The sequence below is a fragment of the Pelophylax lessonae genome, assembly GCF_965119305.1.
Source record: "Pelophylax lessonae genome assembly, chromosome: 9".
Lineage (NCBI taxonomy): Eukaryota > Metazoa > Chordata > Amphibia > Anura > Ranidae > Pelophylax > Pelophylax lessonae.
The window spans coordinates 53099481-53121622 of record NC_138776.1 but is presented as its reverse complement, the minus strand read 5'-3'; the positions used below and the strand labels follow the sequence as shown (position 1 = coordinate 53121622).

The 22142-nt window shown below is 44.7% G+C and overlaps 1 protein-coding gene across 1 annotated transcript in view; it reads left to right on the top strand.

The window, feature by feature from the left end:
• The window catches only part of ABLIM1 (actin binding LIM protein 1), a 415530-nt gene that overhangs the window by 280987 nt on the left and 112401 nt on the right, over nt 1-22142 (top strand). Inside the window, exons 8-9 of the mRNA XM_082267949.1 lie at nt 10859-10917; nt 21528-21605. Of these exons, the coding sequence (XP_082124075.1) occupies nt 10859-10917; nt 21528-21605 (137 nt within the window). The remainder of the gene's footprint in view (nt 1-10858; nt 10918-21527; nt 21606-22142) is intronic.

Genomic DNA, 22142 nt, shown 5'->3' with positions numbered 1-22142 from the left:
TCGCCCCAGTCATCTTCCCCTTCTTCTTCTCCTTCCCCTTCTCCACCTCAATCCTCTTCCCCTTTTCCTTCTCCTTCTCCGCCCCAGTCCTCTTCCCCTTCTCCTTCCCCTTCTCCTTCCCCTTCTTCCTCGGCCGGGTGTAAGTGGACACAAGTTTGTTTACATCTGCCGCTCTATAGAGGTGAATGGAGGGTCTGATTGGGTCTATCTGAAAAACAGACAGGCGGACCTGATCAGACCATGAAAGGGGCCTAAGGCTGCTTTCACACGAATGCACTGCTTTTACCTACACCTCAACTGACCTCAAACTTCCATTTCTTCCTGAGGATTCTTGCAGGTATCTCTGGCTGCTGCTGTCCCCCAGGAGGGTAGGCTAGTGGCTGCTGCTGACTGTCCTCTAGGGTTGGTACTGCTTGCTGGTACTGCTGGTGGGTACTGCTGGCTGGTACTGCTGGTGGATACTGCTGGCTGGTACTGTTGGTGGGTACTGCTGGCTTGTACTGTTGGTGGGTACTGATGGCAGGTTCTGCTGGCTGGTACTGTTGGTGGGTACTTCTGGCTTGTACTATTGGTGGGTACTGATGGTGGGTTCTGCTGGCTGGTTCTTCTGGCAGGTACTGCTGGCTGGTACTGCTGATGGGTACTGCTAGCTGGGACTGCTGGTGGGTATTGCTGGCTGGTACTGTTGGTGGGTACTGCTGGCTGGTACTGCTGGCTGGGACAGCTGGCTCCTCTGAGACACCAATAGAGATGTGACAGGAGCCGGAACTATACAGGAAGCATCGGCTCCATTTCCTCTAGTGCGGCTCAGTTCTTCACAATAATCCTCGGGGATGGCCAATCCATTCCTTTCTCTTTCACCCTCTATCAACTTCTCTTCCTTCCTTCATCCTTCACCTTCTTTCTCCCTCCCTTCCTTTTTCACCTTTCCATTCCTTCCTTCCACCTTAGCCCCATTTCTTCCTTCTTGCCTTCTTTTCTCTTTCACCCACTCCCTTTCTTTCTAACTTTCATTCTTTCTTCCTTCCTCTATCACCCTCTGTTTTCCTTCCTTCCTTCCTTCCTTCCTTCCTTCCTTCCTTCCTTTTTCACCTTTCCATTCCTTACTTCCCTCCTTCCTCCCTTCCTTCCTGCCTTCCTTTCTCTTTCACCCTCTCTATTCCTTCCTTCTTTTTATTCTTCCTCATTCACCCTCTGTTTACCTTCCTCCCCCTTCCTTCCGTCCTTCCTTCCTCATTTACCCTTTGTTTTCCTTCCTCTTGTCAGTTCCTTCCTTCCTTTCTTCAGTCCTTCCTTTCTTTTTTCTTCCTTCCTTTTTCACCTTTCCACTCCTTCAGCCTTAGCCTCCTTCCTTCCTTCCTTCCTGCCTTCCTTTCTTTTTCACCCCCTCCATTCCTTCCTTTCATTCTTCCTCTTTCGCCCTCCGTTTACCTTCCTCCCCCTCCCTTCCTTCCTCATTCACCCTCTGTTTCCCTCCCTCCCTTCCTCTCTCTTCCTCACTTCTTCCCTTCCTTTCATTCTTCCTTCCTTCCTCGTTCACCCTCTGTTTCCCTACCTTCCTCTTTCTTCCTTCCTTTTTCACCTTTCCATTCCTTCCAGCCCCCTTCCTTCCTTCTTTGCTTCCTGCCTTTCTTTCCTCTTCACCCCTTCCATTCCTTCCTTCCGCCTTTACCCCCTTCCTTCCTTATTCGCCCTCGGTTTCCCTACCTCCCTCTCTCTCTCTCTTCCTTCTTTCATTTACTCCTCAATCACTTTTACACACATGTGCGACTCCAAAGTCACACAATTTCCAGGGCGACTTTAGAGTGCAACTCTGATGCAACGTTACTTTCTCTGGCATTCAAGTCGCATCAAAGTAGTGCAGGAACCTTTTCAAAGTTGTTGCAACTTTAAGTCGCATAGATCAGAACATGTGCAATTGAAAACAATGGACTGCCACTTGTCATGCGACTTTATGTGTCCAACATCGCATGATAACTCGCACAAGTGTTAACGGCGCCTAAGGGTTCATATTCAAGGAGATGTTTAAGGCTCCATTCACAATAGTATGAATCCAAAGTTGTGCGACTTTGGAGTGCAACTTTTGATGGGTGCACTTGGATGCAACTTTGGCTTTGACCAATGATAATGGACAACTGTTGCACAACTGTTGCATGTATAATGTTCAGGTGTGACTTTTAATGGTTGTAAAAAAACCATGGGGTGTGACTTGTCATGCGACTTTAGTGTTCAAAGTCGCATGACATGTCACACAAGTGTGAATGGAGCCTTGCTGTGATTGAAATGCATCTCAAATGCAACAAATTAACATTGACTTGAATAGAGCAGTGTAGATGACAGTTGCGTGTTTGTCTTGCTTTGTGTTGAATTTCTTTGGACGCAGCATGTCCTTAGGAGGTGCATTTTAAATGCAGACCCCTAATGCCTCGTACACACGTTCAGATAATCGTACGAAAAATAAAGCTTTCGACCTGATCGCACGATAATCTGATCGTTAGTACACAGCTTTTGACAGCCGATCACGACAGTTCGTCCAACAAAATCCAAAGGGACAAACGTGAAATTTTTTGTCGTACGATAGCCTAGCGAACGGCAAAATGGTTTAATTGGTACAGTATGCGTCCGCTAAAAATCGATAGACAAAGACCACGCATGATCGGAAACATGAAAATAACCCGGAAAAAGCCTGGCTGCCATTGTTTTTGCTTTGCACTCTCCGATACGCAGCTATGCAACCAGGAAGCTTTTCCAGAATCGTACGACAAAAATCATACGTATAGTACGCATTGTTGCATTCGATATTAGTATCATGCAACAAAATGTGATCGACAAGTCGTACGATTATCTGAACGTGTGTATGAGGCATTGCACAGTCCAGAGTCTTATCTTCTTGCTGCATTTTCTTTACAAGCACATGAATTTAAGCATCACTGCGATCAAATGGCCAAAGCTGCTTTGATATGAATGCTGATCTACGAGCCCTAATCTCCGATATTTGTCTGTTGGGATATTACACTTTATTCCAATGTATTGAATAAATACCAATAGTTATCAATAAGTCCATGTTTATATTAGAAGAAGGATCTGGATTCCTAGCAGCTTCCTCCACTCTCTCCCTGATATTGGTAGAAGCCCCCCATCCCTGCGCGGTCCGTACTGTGTGATCCAAGCTGTCTCCGGTAATAATGTTTACATTGGCTCAGGAGAGGCTTTTGTTCCGCTGATAAATGTTTCGGAGTTGGCCGCTTCGCCTTCTCCTGAAGGCTTCCAATGGTCTTTTATCCAGAACCTTTCCTCTGTGCAAACAGTCGGGTCACGCGGTGCTGGTTACATTGTGACTCTTCACTTTTTCTATTCTGGTTTTTCAACTTTCTAAAGAACAACTTGGAGATTGTAAATCTTTATTTTCCTTGTCAATCAGGAGAATGTTGAGAAAAACAAAGCATGAATTGGGATTTTCAGTTCTTTGCTCTTTCTTATGCAATCCTCCCAATGGAAGGGAATACAGGACCCCCTTGGAAAGCTAAGCCCAACTCTGCAAAACATTTTGTTTTTTCAGCGTTGGATGGAGTAGGGGAAGCTTAATGTACAGTATATGCAGTGCTGTATCTTGGCCTAGGCCAAGAAGGCCCAGGCCTAGGGCAGCACTTTGCTGAGGGGCAGCAAAAAAGCTGCACCCCACAAGGAAAAAAAAAACAGCCTCCTCCTGGCTCCCGCACGAAAAGGGTCCCCTCCAGCTTGCACTACACTTTTAGTATAGTGCCAGTCCTATGGGGCAAATCAGTCTGTCACCCCCATAAAGCGGTCACACTGCTACCTGCCGGTTCTGATGGGCACTAATAGGCTTCACTGATGGCCACTGATGAGGCGGCACTGATATGCACTGATAGGCTGCACTAATGGGCACTGGTGGCCACTGATGGGCAGTAATAAGGCTGCACTGATGAGGCTGGATTGATGGGCACTGATAGACTGGTTGTGGTCTGTGGTTTACAGCTGACAGGGCGGTTCATAAACAGGGAGGGGTGTGGCCTTTACAGGAAGGGGTGGGTCATATTTAAATTAGGGGCTGCACAAGTTTAGTCAGGCCTAGGGCAGCACAAAACCTAAATACACCACTGAGTATATGTGAACCCTTAAAAAAAACCCATTCAGTTTAAAACAGAAATGCAAAGCAACACATTTGTGTATATACACACTATATTACCAAAAGTATTGGGACGCCTGCCTTTACACACACATGAACTTTAATGGCATCCCAGTCTTAGTCTGTAGGGTTCAATATTGACCACCGGCTCTAAAAACGATACTGGGGTGATGCCTGCAGCTGCAGACATCATCCTGGTACAGGCACCCCCCCCCCAAAAAAAAAATGTTGCCCAAGGCAAACGTTCCTGCCGCCCCCCAGCCCCTTCTCCACACTACAAGGATTAAATGCTTGTTAAATCTAGGGGAAGAGGAATAATGCTTACCTTGCTCCTCGCTGCTCACTCTGGTCTTCTCCTCTGCTCAGGTTTGTGGGCGGTCCCTCTCTGTCTTGTGGGCTATTGGCCCTGCATTGTACTTGAGGACATCATTGTGAGACTGTGACCCACAGCGCCTTTTAGAAGAAGCTTTGGGGAACCGGTCGAACAGATAGAGAGAACCTGCCGGAGCGAGGGGTAAGGTAAGTATTACATGTAAGGTCTCAGGCACACTGGATGTTATCAAAACGTCAGTAGAAAGCTGTAGCCGTAGAAGGAGTTTTTGAACTTTTTTACAGTAGCGTTTTTCAGCTGTAGCGTTTTTTAGCAAAACTATACTCCCACAAAAGCTTATGGCTCAAAAATGTTGATAAACGCAGAATAGCCGCGTTTTTTCAGTGTTTTTAAGCTTTTATCAGAGTTAGAGCATTTTTACAGCTGAAAAACTCCTCTCAAAACCCATTAGTTCTCTGTTTTTTCCAACCGTCCTGCCAAAAACTGCTGATAACCGCCTATGTGTGTAGAATTGAAAGTAAAACTTTTTATAGTTTTGGATAGATTGGAGAGTGAGCGGAACACCTGTCAGTTTTTTATTACTGTCTGTGCCCCCATTAACCACTTCTGGACTGGAAGATTTTCCCCCTTAATGACCAGGCCATTTTTTGCAATTCGGCACTGCGTTACTTTAAAGGACAATTGTGCGGTCGTGCGAAGCTGTACCTAAAAAAATCGATGTCCTTTTTTTCTTTTGGTGGTATTTAATTACCTGTGCTTTTTTATTTTTTTGTGCTATGAACAAAAAAAGAATGACCGTTCTGAAAATAAAAACTATATTTTTCACTTTCTGCTATATAACATTCCCAAAAAAAAACAAAAACTTAAAAATCAATTATTTTCATCCTTTTAGGCCAATTTGTATTTTGCTACATATTTTTGGTAAAAAAAAATCCCAATAGGAGTAATTTGTTTGGTTTACGCAAAAGTTATTGTGTCTACAAACTAGGGGAAAGATTTGTCATTTTTTTTTTTTACTAGTAATGGCGGCGATCTGCGATTTTTAGCTCGACTGCAACATTGCGGCAGACAGATCGGACCCCTAACTGACATTTTTGACACTTTTGGGGGGACCAGTGACATTACCACAGTAATCAGTGCTAAAAATATGCACTGTCACTGTACTAATGACACTGGCAGGGAAGGGGTTAACCTAGGGGTGACCAAAGGCTTAAGTGTGAGCCTAGGGGACTGTTTTCTAACTGTATGGGAGAGGGACTTGTGAAATGAACACAGAGACTTGTGATCCAAATATAGAAGGATCACAGACGCTCTGTGATCATTTCAGAGAGAACAACAGTCTGCTGAGTTTACAACAGCCGACCATCCTTCTCTCTCAGCGGGGAGCGATCGCAGGTGCCCAGTTGCAATCCCTGCTGCCTAGTGGGGGTGGACACATACCACCGGCTCGCCCCCAGGAGTTTTCCCGCGGATCGCCGTACAGGTACGGCGATTCGCACAGCCAAGCCAGCCTGCCGAAGTATATATGCGGCGGGCGGGCTGCAAGTGGTTAGGGAGATTCATACTCTCTATATGCCCTGTTTACCATTATCAGCAAGAGTGAAGTGAAAGAATATCCAAAATTTTGAGTTGTTACCAGAACAGAAATAGAGGGGAAATCTCCCTATAGGGTCACCATTTCTGGTGACAACCAGAGATTCCCTCACTTTAGAGGGATTTCCTTTCACTTCCTGTTTTGGCTATTGGACAAGAAGTGAAGAAAATCTCCCCAGTGGGACACAAATGGCAAAAAAAAAAAAGAAAAAACAGAGACAGGGGTTATAACCCTCCTTGAAGGCAAAACAAATGAGAAAAATGTTTCCTGTAGTTTTACTTTAACCCTTACAGTGTAGGGGGTGCTAGTGTAATTGTCGTTTTTTTTTTGTAATTCCCGGGGTTGTGTTTGAAAATATATTATACTTTATTCCTGGCTACTTGGGGGTCTGGATGAAAATAAATCTGGATTTACTCTATGAAAAGTATTTCAATGACATCTCATAATTTATCAAAGTAAAAACTTCAAAGCAATAACTTTCAGGCTTTGCATTATTTCTGGATGAGAAGTAAAAAATTAGATATATCCGAAGCGAACGTTGCCAAAATAAGCAAAATTTAATCTAAAAATAAAAACATAAAAAAAATAAATAGGAATAATAATGCGATTGATATCAGTAAACATATAATGTGTATTGGGTATAGTAGATATATATAAAAATATAAAGAGTTGCCAGGGAGGGATTTGGAGACGATCTGGGACTCCAAAGGGATGTCTAAAATAGTGAATAAACATGACTGACTGGCTGTTTAAGCCGCCAATTTAATACAAATGGAGTCTGCAGTGCATTTGTGGATGTCAAATAATTCCAATCCTTCCCTTGAAGTGGAGAGATGTTGGCTGTCAGTGTTGGGATAAATATTTGTGCTCTTTGCCCTGGAGAGGGGCCCTCCTTGAGCTGCGTTTCCCATGTGGTTCCCAGCTGCGGAGATATGGGGAAGTTTGCAGAGTCACTGGCTGGTTCAGCTGTGATCTGACCATCTTGCAGCAGCATGACAGAGTCACTGGAACCTGTAACATATCACCAGTCTGTTAACAACCCTGAAAATGGCGCTCGTGGACCGCATCCTAGGGCAGCAAGGTGAGATGTTGAGAAGAATTAGGAGGCTTTTTATGGGAGGGGTTGTTGAGAAGAGTCAAGAGACTATCTATGGGAGGGGATGTTGAGAAGAGTCAGGAGGCTCTCTATGGGAGGGGATGTTGAAAAGGATTTGAGAGACTATCTATAGGAGGAGATGTTGAGAAGAGTCAGGAGTCTCTCAATGTGAGGGGGTGTTGAGAAGAGTCAAGAGACTATCTATGGCAGGGGATGGTGAGAAGAGTCAGAAGGCTGTCTATGGCAGGGGATGGTGAGAAGAGTCAGGAGGCTGTCTATGGCAGGGGATGGTGAGAAGAGTTAGAAGGATGTCAATGGCAGGGGATGGTGAGAAGAGTCAGGAGGCTTTCTATGGCAGGGGATGGTGAGAAGAGTTAGAAGGCTGTCTATGGCAGGGGATGGTGAGAAGAGTCAGGAGGCTGTCTATGGCAGGGGATGGTGAGAAGAGTCAGAAGGCTGTCTATGGCAGGGGATGGTGAGAAGAGTTAGAAGGCTGTCTATGGCAGGGGATGGTGAGAAGAGTCAGGAGGCTGTCTATGGCAGGGGATGGTGAGAAGAGTCAGGAGGCTGTCTATGGCAGGGGATGGTGAGAAGAGTCAGGAGGCTGTCTATGGCAGGGGATGGTGAGAAGAGTTAGAAGGCTGTCTATGGCAGGGGATGGTGAGAAGAGTCAGGAGGCTGTCTATGGCAGGGGATGGTGAGAAGAGTCAGGAGGCTGTCTATGGCAGGGGATGGTGAGAAGAGTCAGAAGGCTGTCTATGGCAGGGGATGGTGAGAAGAGTTAGAAGGCTGTCTATGGCAGGGGATGGTGAGAAGAGTCAGAAGGCTGTCTATGGCAGGGGATGGTGAGAAGAGTCAGGAGGCTGTCTATGGCAGGGGATGGTGAGAAGAGTCAGGAGGCTGTCTATGGCAGGGGATGGTGAGAAGAGTTAGAAGGCTGTCTATGGCAGGGGATGGTGAGAAGAGTCAGGAGGCTGTCTATGGCAGGGGATGGTGAGAAGAGTTAGAAGGATGTCAATGGCAGGGGATGGTGAGAAGAGTCAGGAGGCTGTCTATGGCAGGGGATGGTGAGAAGAGTTAGAAGGATGTCAATGGCAGGGGATGGTGAGAAGAGTCAGGAGGCTGTCTCTGGGAGGGGGAGTTGAGAAGAGTCAAGAGATTATCTATGGGAGGAGATGTTGAAAAGGATTTAAGAGACTATCTATGGAAGGGGATGTTGAAAAGTATTTAAGAGACTGTCTATAGAAAGGGGATGTTGAGAAGAGTCAGGAGTCTCTCTATTAGGGATTGACTGATTATCGGCAAAGCCGATATATCAAGGGCCGATATGGACTTTGCCGGATATATCGGAATGGGCCTTTTGATTTACCGATATTTCGGGAAAGTGTATGGACCGGGCTGATGCCTGCAGCTAGAGGCATCACCCCAGTACCGGTGTCCATAGCCGACAGTCGGCTGTCTTGTAATGACAACCGATGCGGCTGAGAAGCCGCTCGGCTGTCATTCCAAGGAGCGGGAGGGGACGTTCCCCCCCCCCCCTCCCGCCGCCTTCCGCGGCTCGCCCGGGTCTCCTGTCCCACCGGGAGACCCGGGCATCCTACCTTCACCGCCACACCACCGCCGTCTGACTGAGTCTCCATTTCTTTGAATTCGGCGTCGCCGAGTACCCGCAAGTGATGTCATGATATGACATCACTTCCGGGTACTGGCGGCACCGAATTCAAAAACTTACAGCATTCAAAACAGCCAAACTTGGCTTTTTGAATGCTTTAAGTGCAGAGGAGGGGTTTGGGGTCTTGAGATCCCTCCACCACAGTACCTGTACCGATACCGATATCCGATGACCAACGATATCGGTCGATCACTACTCTCTATGGGAGGGGATGGTGAGAAGAGTCAGGAGACTCTCTATGGGAGGGGATGGTGAGAAGAGTCAGGAGACTCTCTATGGGAGGGGATGGTGAGAAGAATCAGGAGATGGTCTATAGGAGGGGATGTTGGGAAGAGTCAAGAGACTCTCTATGGGATGTAATGTTGAAAAAGGTCAGAAGGCTGTCTATGGGAGGGGATGGTGAGAAGAGTCAGAAGGCTGTCTATGGCAGGGGATGGTGAGAAGCGTCAGAAGGCTTTCTATGGGAGGGGGTGTCGAGAAGAGTCAGGAGGCTGCCTTTGGGAGGGGGTGTTGAGAAGAGTCAATAGGCTATCTATGGAAGGGAATGTTGAGAAGAGTAAGGAGACTCTTTATACTAGGGGATGTTGAGAAGAGTCAGGGGACACTTTAAAATTCATAAGCCACTTCTGCTTTGTTTTATTTGTTGGTCTACACAGTTAAAAGGTAGCTGCGAAAACTAGAATATAAATCCTCCTATACACCATCCTACCATTAGTTCTTACTAAAATAATAATGACAAGAGGTGGAGCTTGCACAAAAGGTGTCATCTGCATATCTCCAAGGGAATGATGGCTAAATACAGCCTTGATCCTCAGTATGGAGTATGGAGAATGGGGCATTGATGGCAGCAACATCCTTAGAGAATCATTAGTGATAGTTATGTACAGGATACAGTGAAATATTCCCAAAGCATGCGTTCAGCATTTCACAGCATGCAGCAAACCTTCCTGTAAATCAGCTTCAATATTTACTGTTCACAGGAATAGAAAGGGTTACTATGTTATCTCAGTAAGCTAAAAAGGTTCACATGACCATTTATTCAAAGCTAGCACACATATTTTGGTGCAACAATTTATAAATAATAAGAAATGTATAATGTACTAGGGTTACATTAATAGGCTTTAAAACTGTTTAACAAATAATATTTGATACATGATATGGAATTCCAAAAGCACTGTGAGTTAGCTAAAGTGAGACCGAACAGCAGAGCAGCTTGCTTTGCAGCTCCCTTTGTCTAATTGAAACCTAGCTGTCTGATGTGGGAGTAGCCTCTGCTCTAATGGCTCATTGAAATCTAAAGCTGAATAGATGAAAATGAGACAAAAACCCCACCTGCTGGATGGATTGCAGATGGCAAAATAATATTATTCAGCATTTTCAATTTAAAAAAAGACATATTAAAAAAATATATATTTTGTATTCCTGACGATAATGTACAAAACTGTTATATGGTTCCACTTATCCTTTAAAGCGGAGTTCCAGCCTGTATTAAAATAAATTAAAAGTCAGCAGGTACAAATACTGTTGCTGCTGACTTTTAATATAAGGACACTTATCTGTCCAGGTACCCCACAATGTCGGCACCCCAAGCCGATCCGTCCATCGGTTTTGGGTGCAGGCACCGGCATCCTTACTAAGTGGAATAGGAAGAGAAGCCTTGCGGCTTCACAGCCTGTTTCCTACTGCACATGCGCAAGTAAGGCTGCTCTTTCTGAATGGTCCCGCTGTCTTCTGGGACCTGTTTGTGTCTCCCAGAATGAAGCGGGGAGAAGGAGGAGGGGCCATAAATGACGTAGGTCACCAAGATGACCTTACACGGAAGTGGGAGTGGCCAAATGTGGCCGGAGGGGGGGAGGAAGCAGATAAGCGGAGCTTCCACTTTTGGGTGGAACTCCACTTTAAGACCAGCCAGCCTGTTGAATATTTGTTATGGCATTTTGTAGGACTGACCAATTAGAATCCTCCTGTGGGTGCAGCTGTTATCACTCCCGCTAAGATGTCTTTTCTGCTTCCTGCAGGTTCCACCGTCTGGCATCCCGACTGTAAGCAAAGCACCAAGGCAGAGGAGAAGTTGCGGGTAAGTGGCCTCCCATCCTTGACGACGTCTTTCATACCTCTGTGATGAGGACATAAATTTATTCAATACTAAACTCATAAAAACAAAACCTCAGAGAGACATTTAGAAGACCGGTGGCCGTGTTGCTTTGTTAATATAGGGGTAACATACACTTTAAATTATTTTCTATAAAATTCTCATAAATAAATCAATTTTGGAAATGATTGGAAGCAGTTATATTGCAGAGCTTTGTAAATCAACCCATGTAGGATTTCCCTTCAGTGCCCCACAACACAACACAGTTGTTTTGAAACATTGTGAATTTCATAGACGCTCTTGGAGGGTTGCTGTGGATTGTTTCATAATATCTGTGAGCCTCCGGCTGGCTCGCCAATCTGCAACATCGGCCGTGACCTCTGTGCTGACCAGCTCAGGCTGCGGAAACTCTGAGAGGTTGGTTCAGAGCCACAGTGAAAGTGATCATTCTGCTCTGATCTTGGCTGCTCTGCAGGACTGAAGAATGTTTTGTTCTGGGAAATCACATAATTATTTATTGTTATTGATATCAGGACTTGGGTGGGGTCGAGGCTAATCTTAACTTTCAATAATTTTTATTGAGAAAACAAGATTACAAAATAGAGTAATTAATTTATAGAACAGCATCTGTAGTAACAAGTAAATATTAACAAGCGGTAACAGTTACAATACATTTGTCCCCTAGTGCAATAGCTGAATGGGACATGGTGTTAGTACATGGCTAAGTATACCCAACCTTAATCAATGCAGAAGATAACATTCAACCCCCACCGAGGCTAAGCTTAATGTCAGAGCCTTACCCACAGAGCTTCAACTGGTCATACATTAACCGAACTTGAATGGGCTGAAATTCTCTCTGTTGGTAGACCTTTTGGCACTACTCGGGCTCGACAAAAGTTTAATCTGGGAGAAAATAGTTGAACAAACAGTGCCTGCATCAAATCAGGATCAAGGAGCAGAGTCCTCCAGCAGGGCAGATTATTTCAGGAGAGGAGAGTTAGATAGAGAAAGGAGCAGAGTCCTCAGCAGGGCAGAGTATTTCAGAAGAGAAGAGTTAGATAGAGGAAGGAGCAGAGTCCTTCAGCAGTGCAGAGTATTTAAGGAGAGGAGAGTTAGAGGAAGAAGCAAAGTCCTCCAGCAGTGCAGAGTATTTCAGGAGAGGAAAGTTAGATAGAGGAAGAAGCAGAGTCCTCCAGCGGCACAGAGTATTTAAGGAGAGGAGAGTTAGATAGAGGAAGGAGCAGAGTCCTCCAGCAGAGCAGAGTATTTCAGAAGAGAAGAGTTAGATAGATGAAGGAGCAGAGTCCTCCAGTGGCACAGAGTATTTCAGGAGGGGAGCGTTAGATAGAGGAAGGAGCAGAGTCCTCCAGCAGAGTAGACTATTTCAGGTGAGGAGAGTTAGAGGAAGGAGCAGAGTCCTCCAGTGGCAAAGAGTATTTCAGGAGGGAAGCGTTAGAGGAAGGAGCAGAGTCCTCCAGCAGAGCAGAGTATTTAAGAATAGAAGAGTTAGATAGAGGAAGGAGCATAGTCCTTCAGCAGCGCAGAGTATTTCAGGAGAGGAGAGTTAGATAGAGAAAGGAGCAGAGTCCTCCAGCAGAGCAGAGTATTTCAGGTGAGGAGAGTTGGATAGAGGAAGGAGCAGAGTCCTCCAGTGGCACAGAGTATTTAAGGAGAGGACAGTTAGATAGAGGAAGGAGCATAGTCCTTCAGCAGCACAGAGTATTTAAGGAGAGGACAGTTAGATAGAGGAAGGAGCAGAGTCCTCCAGCAGAGCAGAGTATTTCAGGAGAGGAGAGTTAGATAGAGGAAGGAGCAGAGTCCTTCAGCAGAGCAGAGTATTTCAGTAGAGGAGAGTTAGAGGAAGGAGCAGAGGCCTCCAGCAGAGCAGAGTATTTCAGGAGAGGAGAGTTAGATAGAGGAAGGAGCAGAGTCCTCCAGCGGCACAGAGTATTTAAGGAGAGGAGAGTTAGATAGAGGAAAAAGCAGAGTCCTCCAGCAGTGCGGAGCATTTCAGGAGAGGAGAGTTAGATAAAGGAATAAAGGAAGAAGCAGAGTCCTCCAGCAGTGCAGAGCATTTCAGGAGAGGAGAGTTAGAGGAAGAAGAGTCTTCCAGCAGAGGAGAGTATTTTGGAATCAGTATAATAAGCTCTTGTCACACCTTCTAGATGAGTTTGATGTCATATCTCTATATGAATGTGCTGAGAATTGTAGTAGAGTTCAGCCTCTGACTCCACAATACACATTCAGTTACATCTCATGTCTCTGCAGAGATTACCTCCTTTATTTCCGAGGTTCAGACAGCGGAAGGTATCGTGTTATTATCTAGTGATAATTCTATTTCAGCCTCTTTATAATTAACATCACTGTGTGACATCCTCCTGGGTCCCATCTCATCCTTTGGGGATATTTGATTGATTCACGAGTTGTGTTTTACTGTCTGTGAGTTCACTTGTCACTCCCTGACACCGCACACCAACTCACCATCTATTTTTATAGTCTTTGCGTTTTTTTTGTTTGTTTTTTTGTTCTTTTTGTTTATGAGAAAAATATACAGAGAAGAAGATACAAAATTATCAATTCCCCATTATTATTAATATTAATGAGCACCCTGTGCAGGTTTCATAGAAATACTGGGGCATGGGTTTATTATATACAATCAGACAAAAATATAAATGGTCATCCAGGGCCAAGGTAGACCACCCTCCAATTTAAAAACGTTTATAGACAAGTAATGCCACTAATAGGGATACTCAGCTGGATTAACCAAAATCTTATAAATAAAATAGAAAATATAAAAAAAAAAAAAAACGTAGAAAATTCGCTAAGAAACAAATCAAGTTACATCAATATAATAAACAAAAAAAACAAATAGAATAAAAAAGATAAAGTTCACTTTCACACAGGCGTCCAGGGGGCGGTAAAAGGAGGGGGCTTTGCCACAATTTTACACCCCCAGCCATCCATCCAAACTCTAAACAGTCTGAAAGGGTTGTACAGGTGCCGCAGCCATGGCATTCTTAACTTTCAGAGTTTGATAGGTGGCACTACCTATCAAAATTGGCCATTGAGATTAATGTGGCCGCACTGCAACCGCAAGACAAACCGTAGGTTTTCAGTTGCAGCGCGGTTGTGCAATGTAAAAATTTACGTTCGCCAATCTAAATAAATTGAAAAAAGAAAAAAATCAGGCATCAGGAGATGCCAGTAGAGACTTCTGAATGCCTGTCAGCCGCGGCTCAACCACCTACTGAAAAGTGATACAACGCAAATCGCTTTTCAGGGGGCGGTAAGCTTACCGTCTGTCTGAAAGAACCCAAAAAGATATATAAGGCCAGAAAAAATGGTTCAAAACGATTAAAAACTATTGGAGGCAACTCAGTTTGTAATTGTTTTTAACAATTTTGACTGGCCTTGTAAACTTTTATTTACTTTTATTATTTATTTGTTTTTGTATTTTGTTGATTATTATATTGATGTAACTTGATTTCTTTTTTTTTTCTGTTATATATATATATATATATATATATATATATATATATATTTTTTACATGTTATGGCTTCATGTTTTCTGAATTGTTTATACCGTTTGTGACATCCAGTTGAGTATCCCTTTTAGGATATGAAAAAATGACATACACTATATTGTCAAAAGTATTGGGACGCCTGCCTTTACACACACATGAACTTTAACGCCATCCCCGTCTTAGTCAGTAGGGATTTATATTGAGTTGGCCCACCCTTTGCAGCTATAACAGCTTCAACTCTTCTGGGAAGGCTGTCCACAAGGTTTAGGAGTGCGTCTATGGGAATGTTTCACCATTCTTCCAGAAGCACATTTGTGAGGTCAGGCACTGATGAGAGTTGGACGAGAAGGCCTGGCTCACAGTCTCCCCTCTAATTCATCCCAAAGGTGTTCTATCAGGTTGAGGTCAGGACCCCAAACTCGATCATCCATGTGTTTATGGACCTTGCTTTGTGCACTGGTCCAAATCATGTAGTGGAGGGGGATTATGGTGTGGGGTTGTTTTTCAGGGGTTGGGCTTGGCCCCTTAGTTCCAGTGAAGGGAACTCTTAAGGTGTCAGCATACCAAGACATTTTGGACATTTTCAGGCTCCCAACTTTGTGGGAACAGTTTGGGGATTGTTCCTTCCTGTTCCAACATGACTGCGCACCAGTGCACAAAGCAAGGTCCATAAAGACATGGATGAACGAGTTTTGGGTGGAGGAACTTGACTGGCCTGCACAGAGTCCTGACCTCAAACCGATAGAATGCCTTTGGGATGAATAAGAGCGGAGACTGCGAGCCAGGCCTTCTTGTCCAACATCAATGCCTGACTTCACAAATGCGCTCCTGGAAATAGGGTCAAATATTCCTATAGACACACTCCTAAACCTTGTGGACAGCCTTCCCAGAAAAGTTGAAGCTGTTATAGCTGCAAAGGGTGGGCCAACTCAATATTGAACCCTACGGACTAAGACTTAGCATTCCATTAAAGTTCATGTGCGTGTAAAGGCAGGTGTCCCAATACTTTTGACAATATAGTGTAAATGAGGCTCCATTTTCACATCCAGGGTGCTGTGTATATATGGAAATGTTTTTCACACTTGGCACAGTGCATTCTGCAAGCAGTATAGGTTCATGTTCAGTTGACAGTTGCTGGTTCCAAAGCATGCTGGAACTTGTGGTACATTGTTAGCCGCAGGGCTCTGTTCTCCACCAGCCCGCTGTCTATTATGTAATATGTTACCCTATTTTCTCATGAATCATCTGGGTGGTTCCATAGTGAAATATATATTGTCAGCATTACACCGAACGATTGGAGACTTGTAGAACCAGATGGATGAGAAAGTGTTTCTTAATTCTATAACTCTGACCTGTAATATCCGCCCGCACCCAGAAAGTGAAATCATACAGTAAACACAGCGACCCCGGAGTCACCTCCCTGAATCTTATGGCTCAGGTGAGGCTTTTGCAGTCTAGAGGCAATAATGAACCCTTCCAGACTTATTATTGTTGTTGTACACACAGATTTTACAGATTATTAGAAAATGTCCCCATGACGTGACCCACCACCCTTCTTAATGGAGGTATTAAAAAGTCTGCATGAATACATTCCTTACATATCGCAATATACAGAAACAATATCATTGTTCAGAAAATCTCCACCAGGCTCCATTCACACTTTAAAGTTGCATGACAAGTCGTTCCTCGTGTTTTCCAATGATACCCATCATCATGATACCCAACCCTTAAAGTTGCAGCAACTTCAAAGTACAACCCAATTCCAAAAAAGTTGGGACACTGTACAAATTGTGAGTAACAAAGGAATGGACTTATTTACAAATCTCATAAACTTATATTTTATTCACAATATAATATAGATAACATATCAAATGCTGAAAGTGAGACACTTTGAAATGTCATGCCAAATATTGGCTCATTTTGGATTTCATGAGAGCTACACATTCCAAAAAAGTTGGGACAGGTAGCAATAAGAGGCCGGAAAAGTTAAATATACATATAAGGAACAGCTGGAGGACCAATTTGCAACTTATTAGGTCAATAGGCAACATGATTGGGTATAAAAAGAAGTGGCAGTGTCTCTCAGAAGTCAAGATGGGCAGAGGATCACCAATTCCCCCAATGCTGCAGCGAAAAATAGTGGAGCAATATCAGAAAGGAGTTTCTCAGAGAAAAATTTGAAAGAGTTTGGAGTTATCATCATCTACAGTGCATAATATCATCCAAAGATTCAGAGAATCTGGAACAATCTCTGTGCGTAAGGGTCAAGGCCGGAAAACCATACTGGATGGCGTCGATCTTCGGGCCATTAGACGGCACTGCATCACATACAGGAATGCTACTGCAATGGAAATCACAACATGGGCTCAGGAATATTTCCAGAAAACATTGTCGGTGAACACAATCCACCGTGCCATTCACCGTTGCCGGCTAAAACTCTATAGACCAAAAAAGAAGCCATGTCTAAACATGATCCAGAAGCGCAGGCGTTTTCTCTGGGCCAAGGCTCATTTAAAATGGACTGTGGCAAAGTGGAAAACTGTTCTGTGGTCAGACGAATCAAAATTTGAAGTTCTTTTTGGAAAACTGGGACACCATGTCATCCGGACTAAAGAGGACAAGGACAACCCAAGTTGTCATCAGCGCTCAGTTCAGAAGCCTGCATCTCTGATGGTATGGGGTTGCATGAGTGTGTGTGGCATGGGCAGCTTACACATCTGGAAAGGCACCATCAATGCTGAAAGGTATATCCAAGTTCTAGAACAACATATGATCCCATCCAGACGTCGTCTCTTTCAGGGAAGACCTTGAATTTTCCAACATGACAATGCCAGAGCACATACTGCATCAATTACAACATCATGGCTGCGTAGAAGAAGGATCCGGGTACTGAAATGGCCAGCCTGCAGTCCAGATCTTTCACCTATAGAAAACATTTGGTGCATCATAAAGAGGAAGATGCCACAAAGAAGACCTAAGACAGTTGAGCAACTAGAAGCCTGTATTAGACAAGAATGGGACAACATTCCTATTCCTAAAACTTGGGCAACTTGTCTCTTCAGTCCCCAGACGTTTGCAGACTGTTATAAAAAGAAGAGGGGATGCCACACAGTGGTAAACATGGCCTTGTCCCAACTTTTTTGAGATGTGTTGATGCCATGAAATTTAAAATCAACTTATTTTTCCCTTAAAATGATACATTTTCTCAGTTTAAACATTTGATATGTCATCTATGTTGTATTCTGAATAAAATATTGCAATTTGAAACTTCCACATCATTGCATTCTGTTTTTATTCACAATCTGTACAGTGTCCCAACTTTTTTGGAATCGGGTTTGTAGTTCATGCACTACTTTGGTCTGACTGTCACACAACTTGAGGGCCATAGACTTCAATGTTAACCCTCAGAGGTTGCATGAAAGTCATAAATGAATGTTATACAATGCAACTTGTGTGCAACAGTTGTCCATTATCACTGGTCAAAGCCAAAGTCGTATCCAAGTTGCACCCATCCAAAATTGCGTCAAAGTTGCACCCCAAAATCGGCGCAACTTTGGAGTCATACACATGTGAATGGAGCCTTAGCTCCAGCCCAGTGACTTTTCTTAGGCCCCTGTCACATGGGCTTTCTGCCCAGTGGACCCAGTTTTGCTCAGCGGGGATCGATCCGCCGATCCCCGCTGAGCAGGCGGATGACAGCTCCGTCTACGCTCTGTGTGCAGAGACAGACCTGTCAGATCCCCGTTCTCCTCTATGGGAAATCGGAGGAAAACGGACCGCCTGTCTGTTTTCATCTGATCTGATCCTCCAGATGGATGGAAAACAGGGTTATCCATCCATCCAAAATATGTCTGGATTTCACGGACCACATCGGATCGGAGAGCAGTGGGTGTCAGCGGAGATGTCACCACTGACATCCGCTGCTCCATAGAGGTACATGGAGCATCCGATCAGGTCCGCCTGAAAAACTGGCAGGTAGACCGGATCGGAAAGCCGTGTGAAAGGGGCCTTAGGCTGCGATGATCTCATCAGTATGCTTCAGGCAGGATTGAAACATTGTAACTTTGGAGCATATCATATCATAAGGTGAGAGGATGCAGCAGGGGGGCTGATCTGTGTCAGACACTTGTGAACACAGCCAAGAACTACACAAACACCTCGATGGGGATGGGATAGGTAAACAAGAAGCACCTTCAGGTCCCAGCGCTTTGAACACGATTAAAGGGATTGTAAGCGATCACCTTGTAAAACAATCTATTCAGTTTAAAATAGAAATGAAAGGCAAAACATTTGTGTATAGATATAAAAAAAAATTATAAATACCTATTTTCCCCTTTTATTTTATAAGTGTCACATTCCCTTTGTTCTCAGCTGCGCAAAAATTGTGGAAGGAGAAACAGCAGCACACTAAGCTTCCCAGTAAACATGCTGCGCAGGGGTAGGTGTGTCAGGACAAGTCTGATCATTGGCGGAGAGCAGGTTGAGTTCCCAGCACAGCTAGAGAGCTGACCACGGTGTGCCCTCCTGCTTAGTGTGGTCAGTTTTGTATGGGAAAGCAGAGAGACTGGCAAGAGCAAAAGGGATTTCACATAAAATAAGTAATGCAAGATATCTCGGGCTGCATCAGCATCATGGTTGCCCTCAAAGGGCCGGTTGCATCTTTAAGACTAGATGTTCAGAGCACCCCACATCCTTCTTACATCAGATGTCAAGAGCCCCACCTCTATCAGAAGACAAGAGTTCCCCACCCTCCCTTACATCACTGTACATCATCTTTACCTTGTGCTGCTGCCAGGAAGAAGCGGGGGGGGGGGGGGGAGTTTGCTTGGAAGCATAACAGCAGAAAGTGCAGGGTCTGGGGGAGGGCCAGAGGAGGGCTGGGGTCAGCTGAATGCTGAGACCATGGGAGGTGGAGACAAGAGGGTGCTGCGGCTGCACAGCGAGGTGAAGGATCTGTAGGGGGAGTTCTGTCCTCCTCTCTGCTGCTGTCTGCTGAGATTGGTGGGGTTGAGCCTCTCTGCAGATGCACGGTAAAGCACATAATCTGGTGGAGGGGTTCTGGCCTCCTTTCTGCTGCTGAATGCTGAGACAAGGTGGGGGCAGAGACAAAGGGGGTGCTGCAGCTGTAGGAGAGCTGTGAGGGGCATCTGTGTCTTAGAACATCACACAATTTAAGCACTTTTTCTGTAAAGAATCCCTACCTGTACTGGTGCTAAAATCATTCTATTTGCATACACAGCTCATGCCCCCTTGTCCTTTTTCCCAACATTCCCAGCACACCAACTGAGCTGTCACCCACCACTCCTGGTCATGGCTTCTGATCCGGAACCAGCGGATTGGGCTCCTGATCATGTGATTGCTGTGAGAGCCAATCACAGCTGTCACATGATATAGAAGCCACACAGCATCTTGGAAAATAAAGCCCACTCATAGGGCCACCAGGTGTTGGCAGTAAGGGGCTAAGCTTTGTTGTAAGTTGAGGGAGGAGATTGTGCAGTTAGTGGTATACCAATAAAGTTTTATTGTAACCAGAATTTGAAGTACAGCTAGCGATATCTACAAAAGCATTGATGATGTGACAAGTGAAGTAACACACAGCAACCAATCAGAATTTGGTTTGTTCCACTCAGATTGGTGTAAGATAAGCTCTGATAGGTTCATGCATAACAGGCTGTATTGGAGAATCCTGGTTGTATACCTTTTTTACATCTCCCATTGCTCTTTACATATCTTATGATGTCATCGGCTGCCATTGTCACAGGCTATTAAAAGTGACATCATGTCCTGGTCCCGCCGGCTGGGTAAACACCAGCAGCCCTGGATGTGTCGGAGGGCATTAAACGGTTTCTTGCTGCGCAGCCCAAATCGCTACGGACAGAAACTCGGCGCAGAAACATGTTAGAGACTGAGAATTGTACAACCTGACACAGCGCATTACATTTCCCATCCATTCCAAGTTCTCCGGCAGACAAAATTTTACCCTCAGGCTCAAACTATCACAGGGAGAACATTTTCCACCATCAGTAGTCCTTAGTCTGTTTACACAACTCAGAGGTTATAGGGGCCACATTGTATCTGTAGGGGCCACATTGTATCTGTAGGGGCGACATTGTGTCTATAGGGGCCACATTGTATCTATAGGGACCGCATTGTGTCTATAGGGGCTGCATTTTATCTATAGAGACTACATTGTGTCTATAGGGACCACATTGTGTCTATAGGGACTACATTGTGTCTATAGGGGCCACATTGTATCTACAGGGACTACATTGTATCTATAGGGGCCGCATTGTATCTGTAGGGACCGCATTGTGTATGTAGGGGCTACATTGTGTCTATAGGGGCCACATTGTATCTATAGGGACCACATTGTGTCTATAGGGACTACATTGTATCTATAGGGGCCGCATTGTGTCTGTAGGGGCCACATTGTATCTATAGGGGCCACATTGTGTCTATAGGGACTACATTGTATCTATAGGGGCCGCATTGTATCTGTAGGGACCGCATTGTGTCTGTAGGGGCTACATTGTGTCTATAGGGGCCACATTGTATCTATAGGGACTACATTATGTCTTTAGGGACTACATTGTATCTATAGGGCAACATTGTATCTACAGGGACCACATTGTTTCTATAGGGGGCCACATTGTTTCTATAAGTGCCACATTGTGTCTATAGGGTCACATTGTGTCTATAGGGGCCACATTGCCTTTGTTGCACAATCTACGTGTCTGAGGAAAAAGTAATTTTTATCCTTCTTAGTTCTCTCTGGAGCCTCATTCCATTTAACCACTTGTCTACCGGGGCAGGTTTTTAATTTTTTGTGCAAATCTGCATTTTTTTTGCTAGAAATTACTGTAATCCCCACCATAGGTATACATTTATTTAAGGCAGAGGCCCTAGAAAATAAAATGGTGGTAGTTGCAAAACCTGAGCTGTCCTATCAATGTGGCATTTTCAGTGCAGCAGCAACATGCAGTGGGCCCAACCCCAACAAAATTTAGTGCACAGTGGAGAATTTACCCTCATGTCAGGTCTGCTTTAACTCCTCTTTTACTTGTTTTGCAGCCCACAAGGTCATCTTCTGAAAGTGTCTATTCCAGGCCTGGATCCAGTATACCGGGCTCCCCCGGCCACACCATCTGTGTAAGTAGTTTCTGTTAGGGAATTTATGGTCAATCAGAGGTATGAGACCTGCCGAGAACACCAGCAGGCTAATACAGTACAACACAGGCAGCGAATAGCACCCTACACCAGCCATTCTCCACCTTGATTCCCTGGAACCCTGGGGTTCCTCTATAGGTTTTTATGGGTTCCTTGGTCTGTGGTAGGTTCACCTCTCATTTAATGGTGCTTGTATGGCCCCAGGTGTAAGGCCACTTGGCAGATCCAGCTGCATGGCACTGAAAACCTTTTTAGTTGTCTGTAAGGGGGGCATTCTTCTCATTGACAATCAATGTAAGTAGCATTCTTCCCACTGATCACTAATGTAAAGGGACATTCCTCCCACTGACCATCAATGTAAGGAGAATTCTTCACACTGACCACCAATGTAAGGAGCTTCCACTGACCACCAATGTAAGGAGAATTCTTCCCACTGACCACCAATGTAAGGAGAATTCTTCCCACTGACCACCAATGTAAAGGGACTTCCTCCCGCTGATCACCAATGTAAGGGGCATT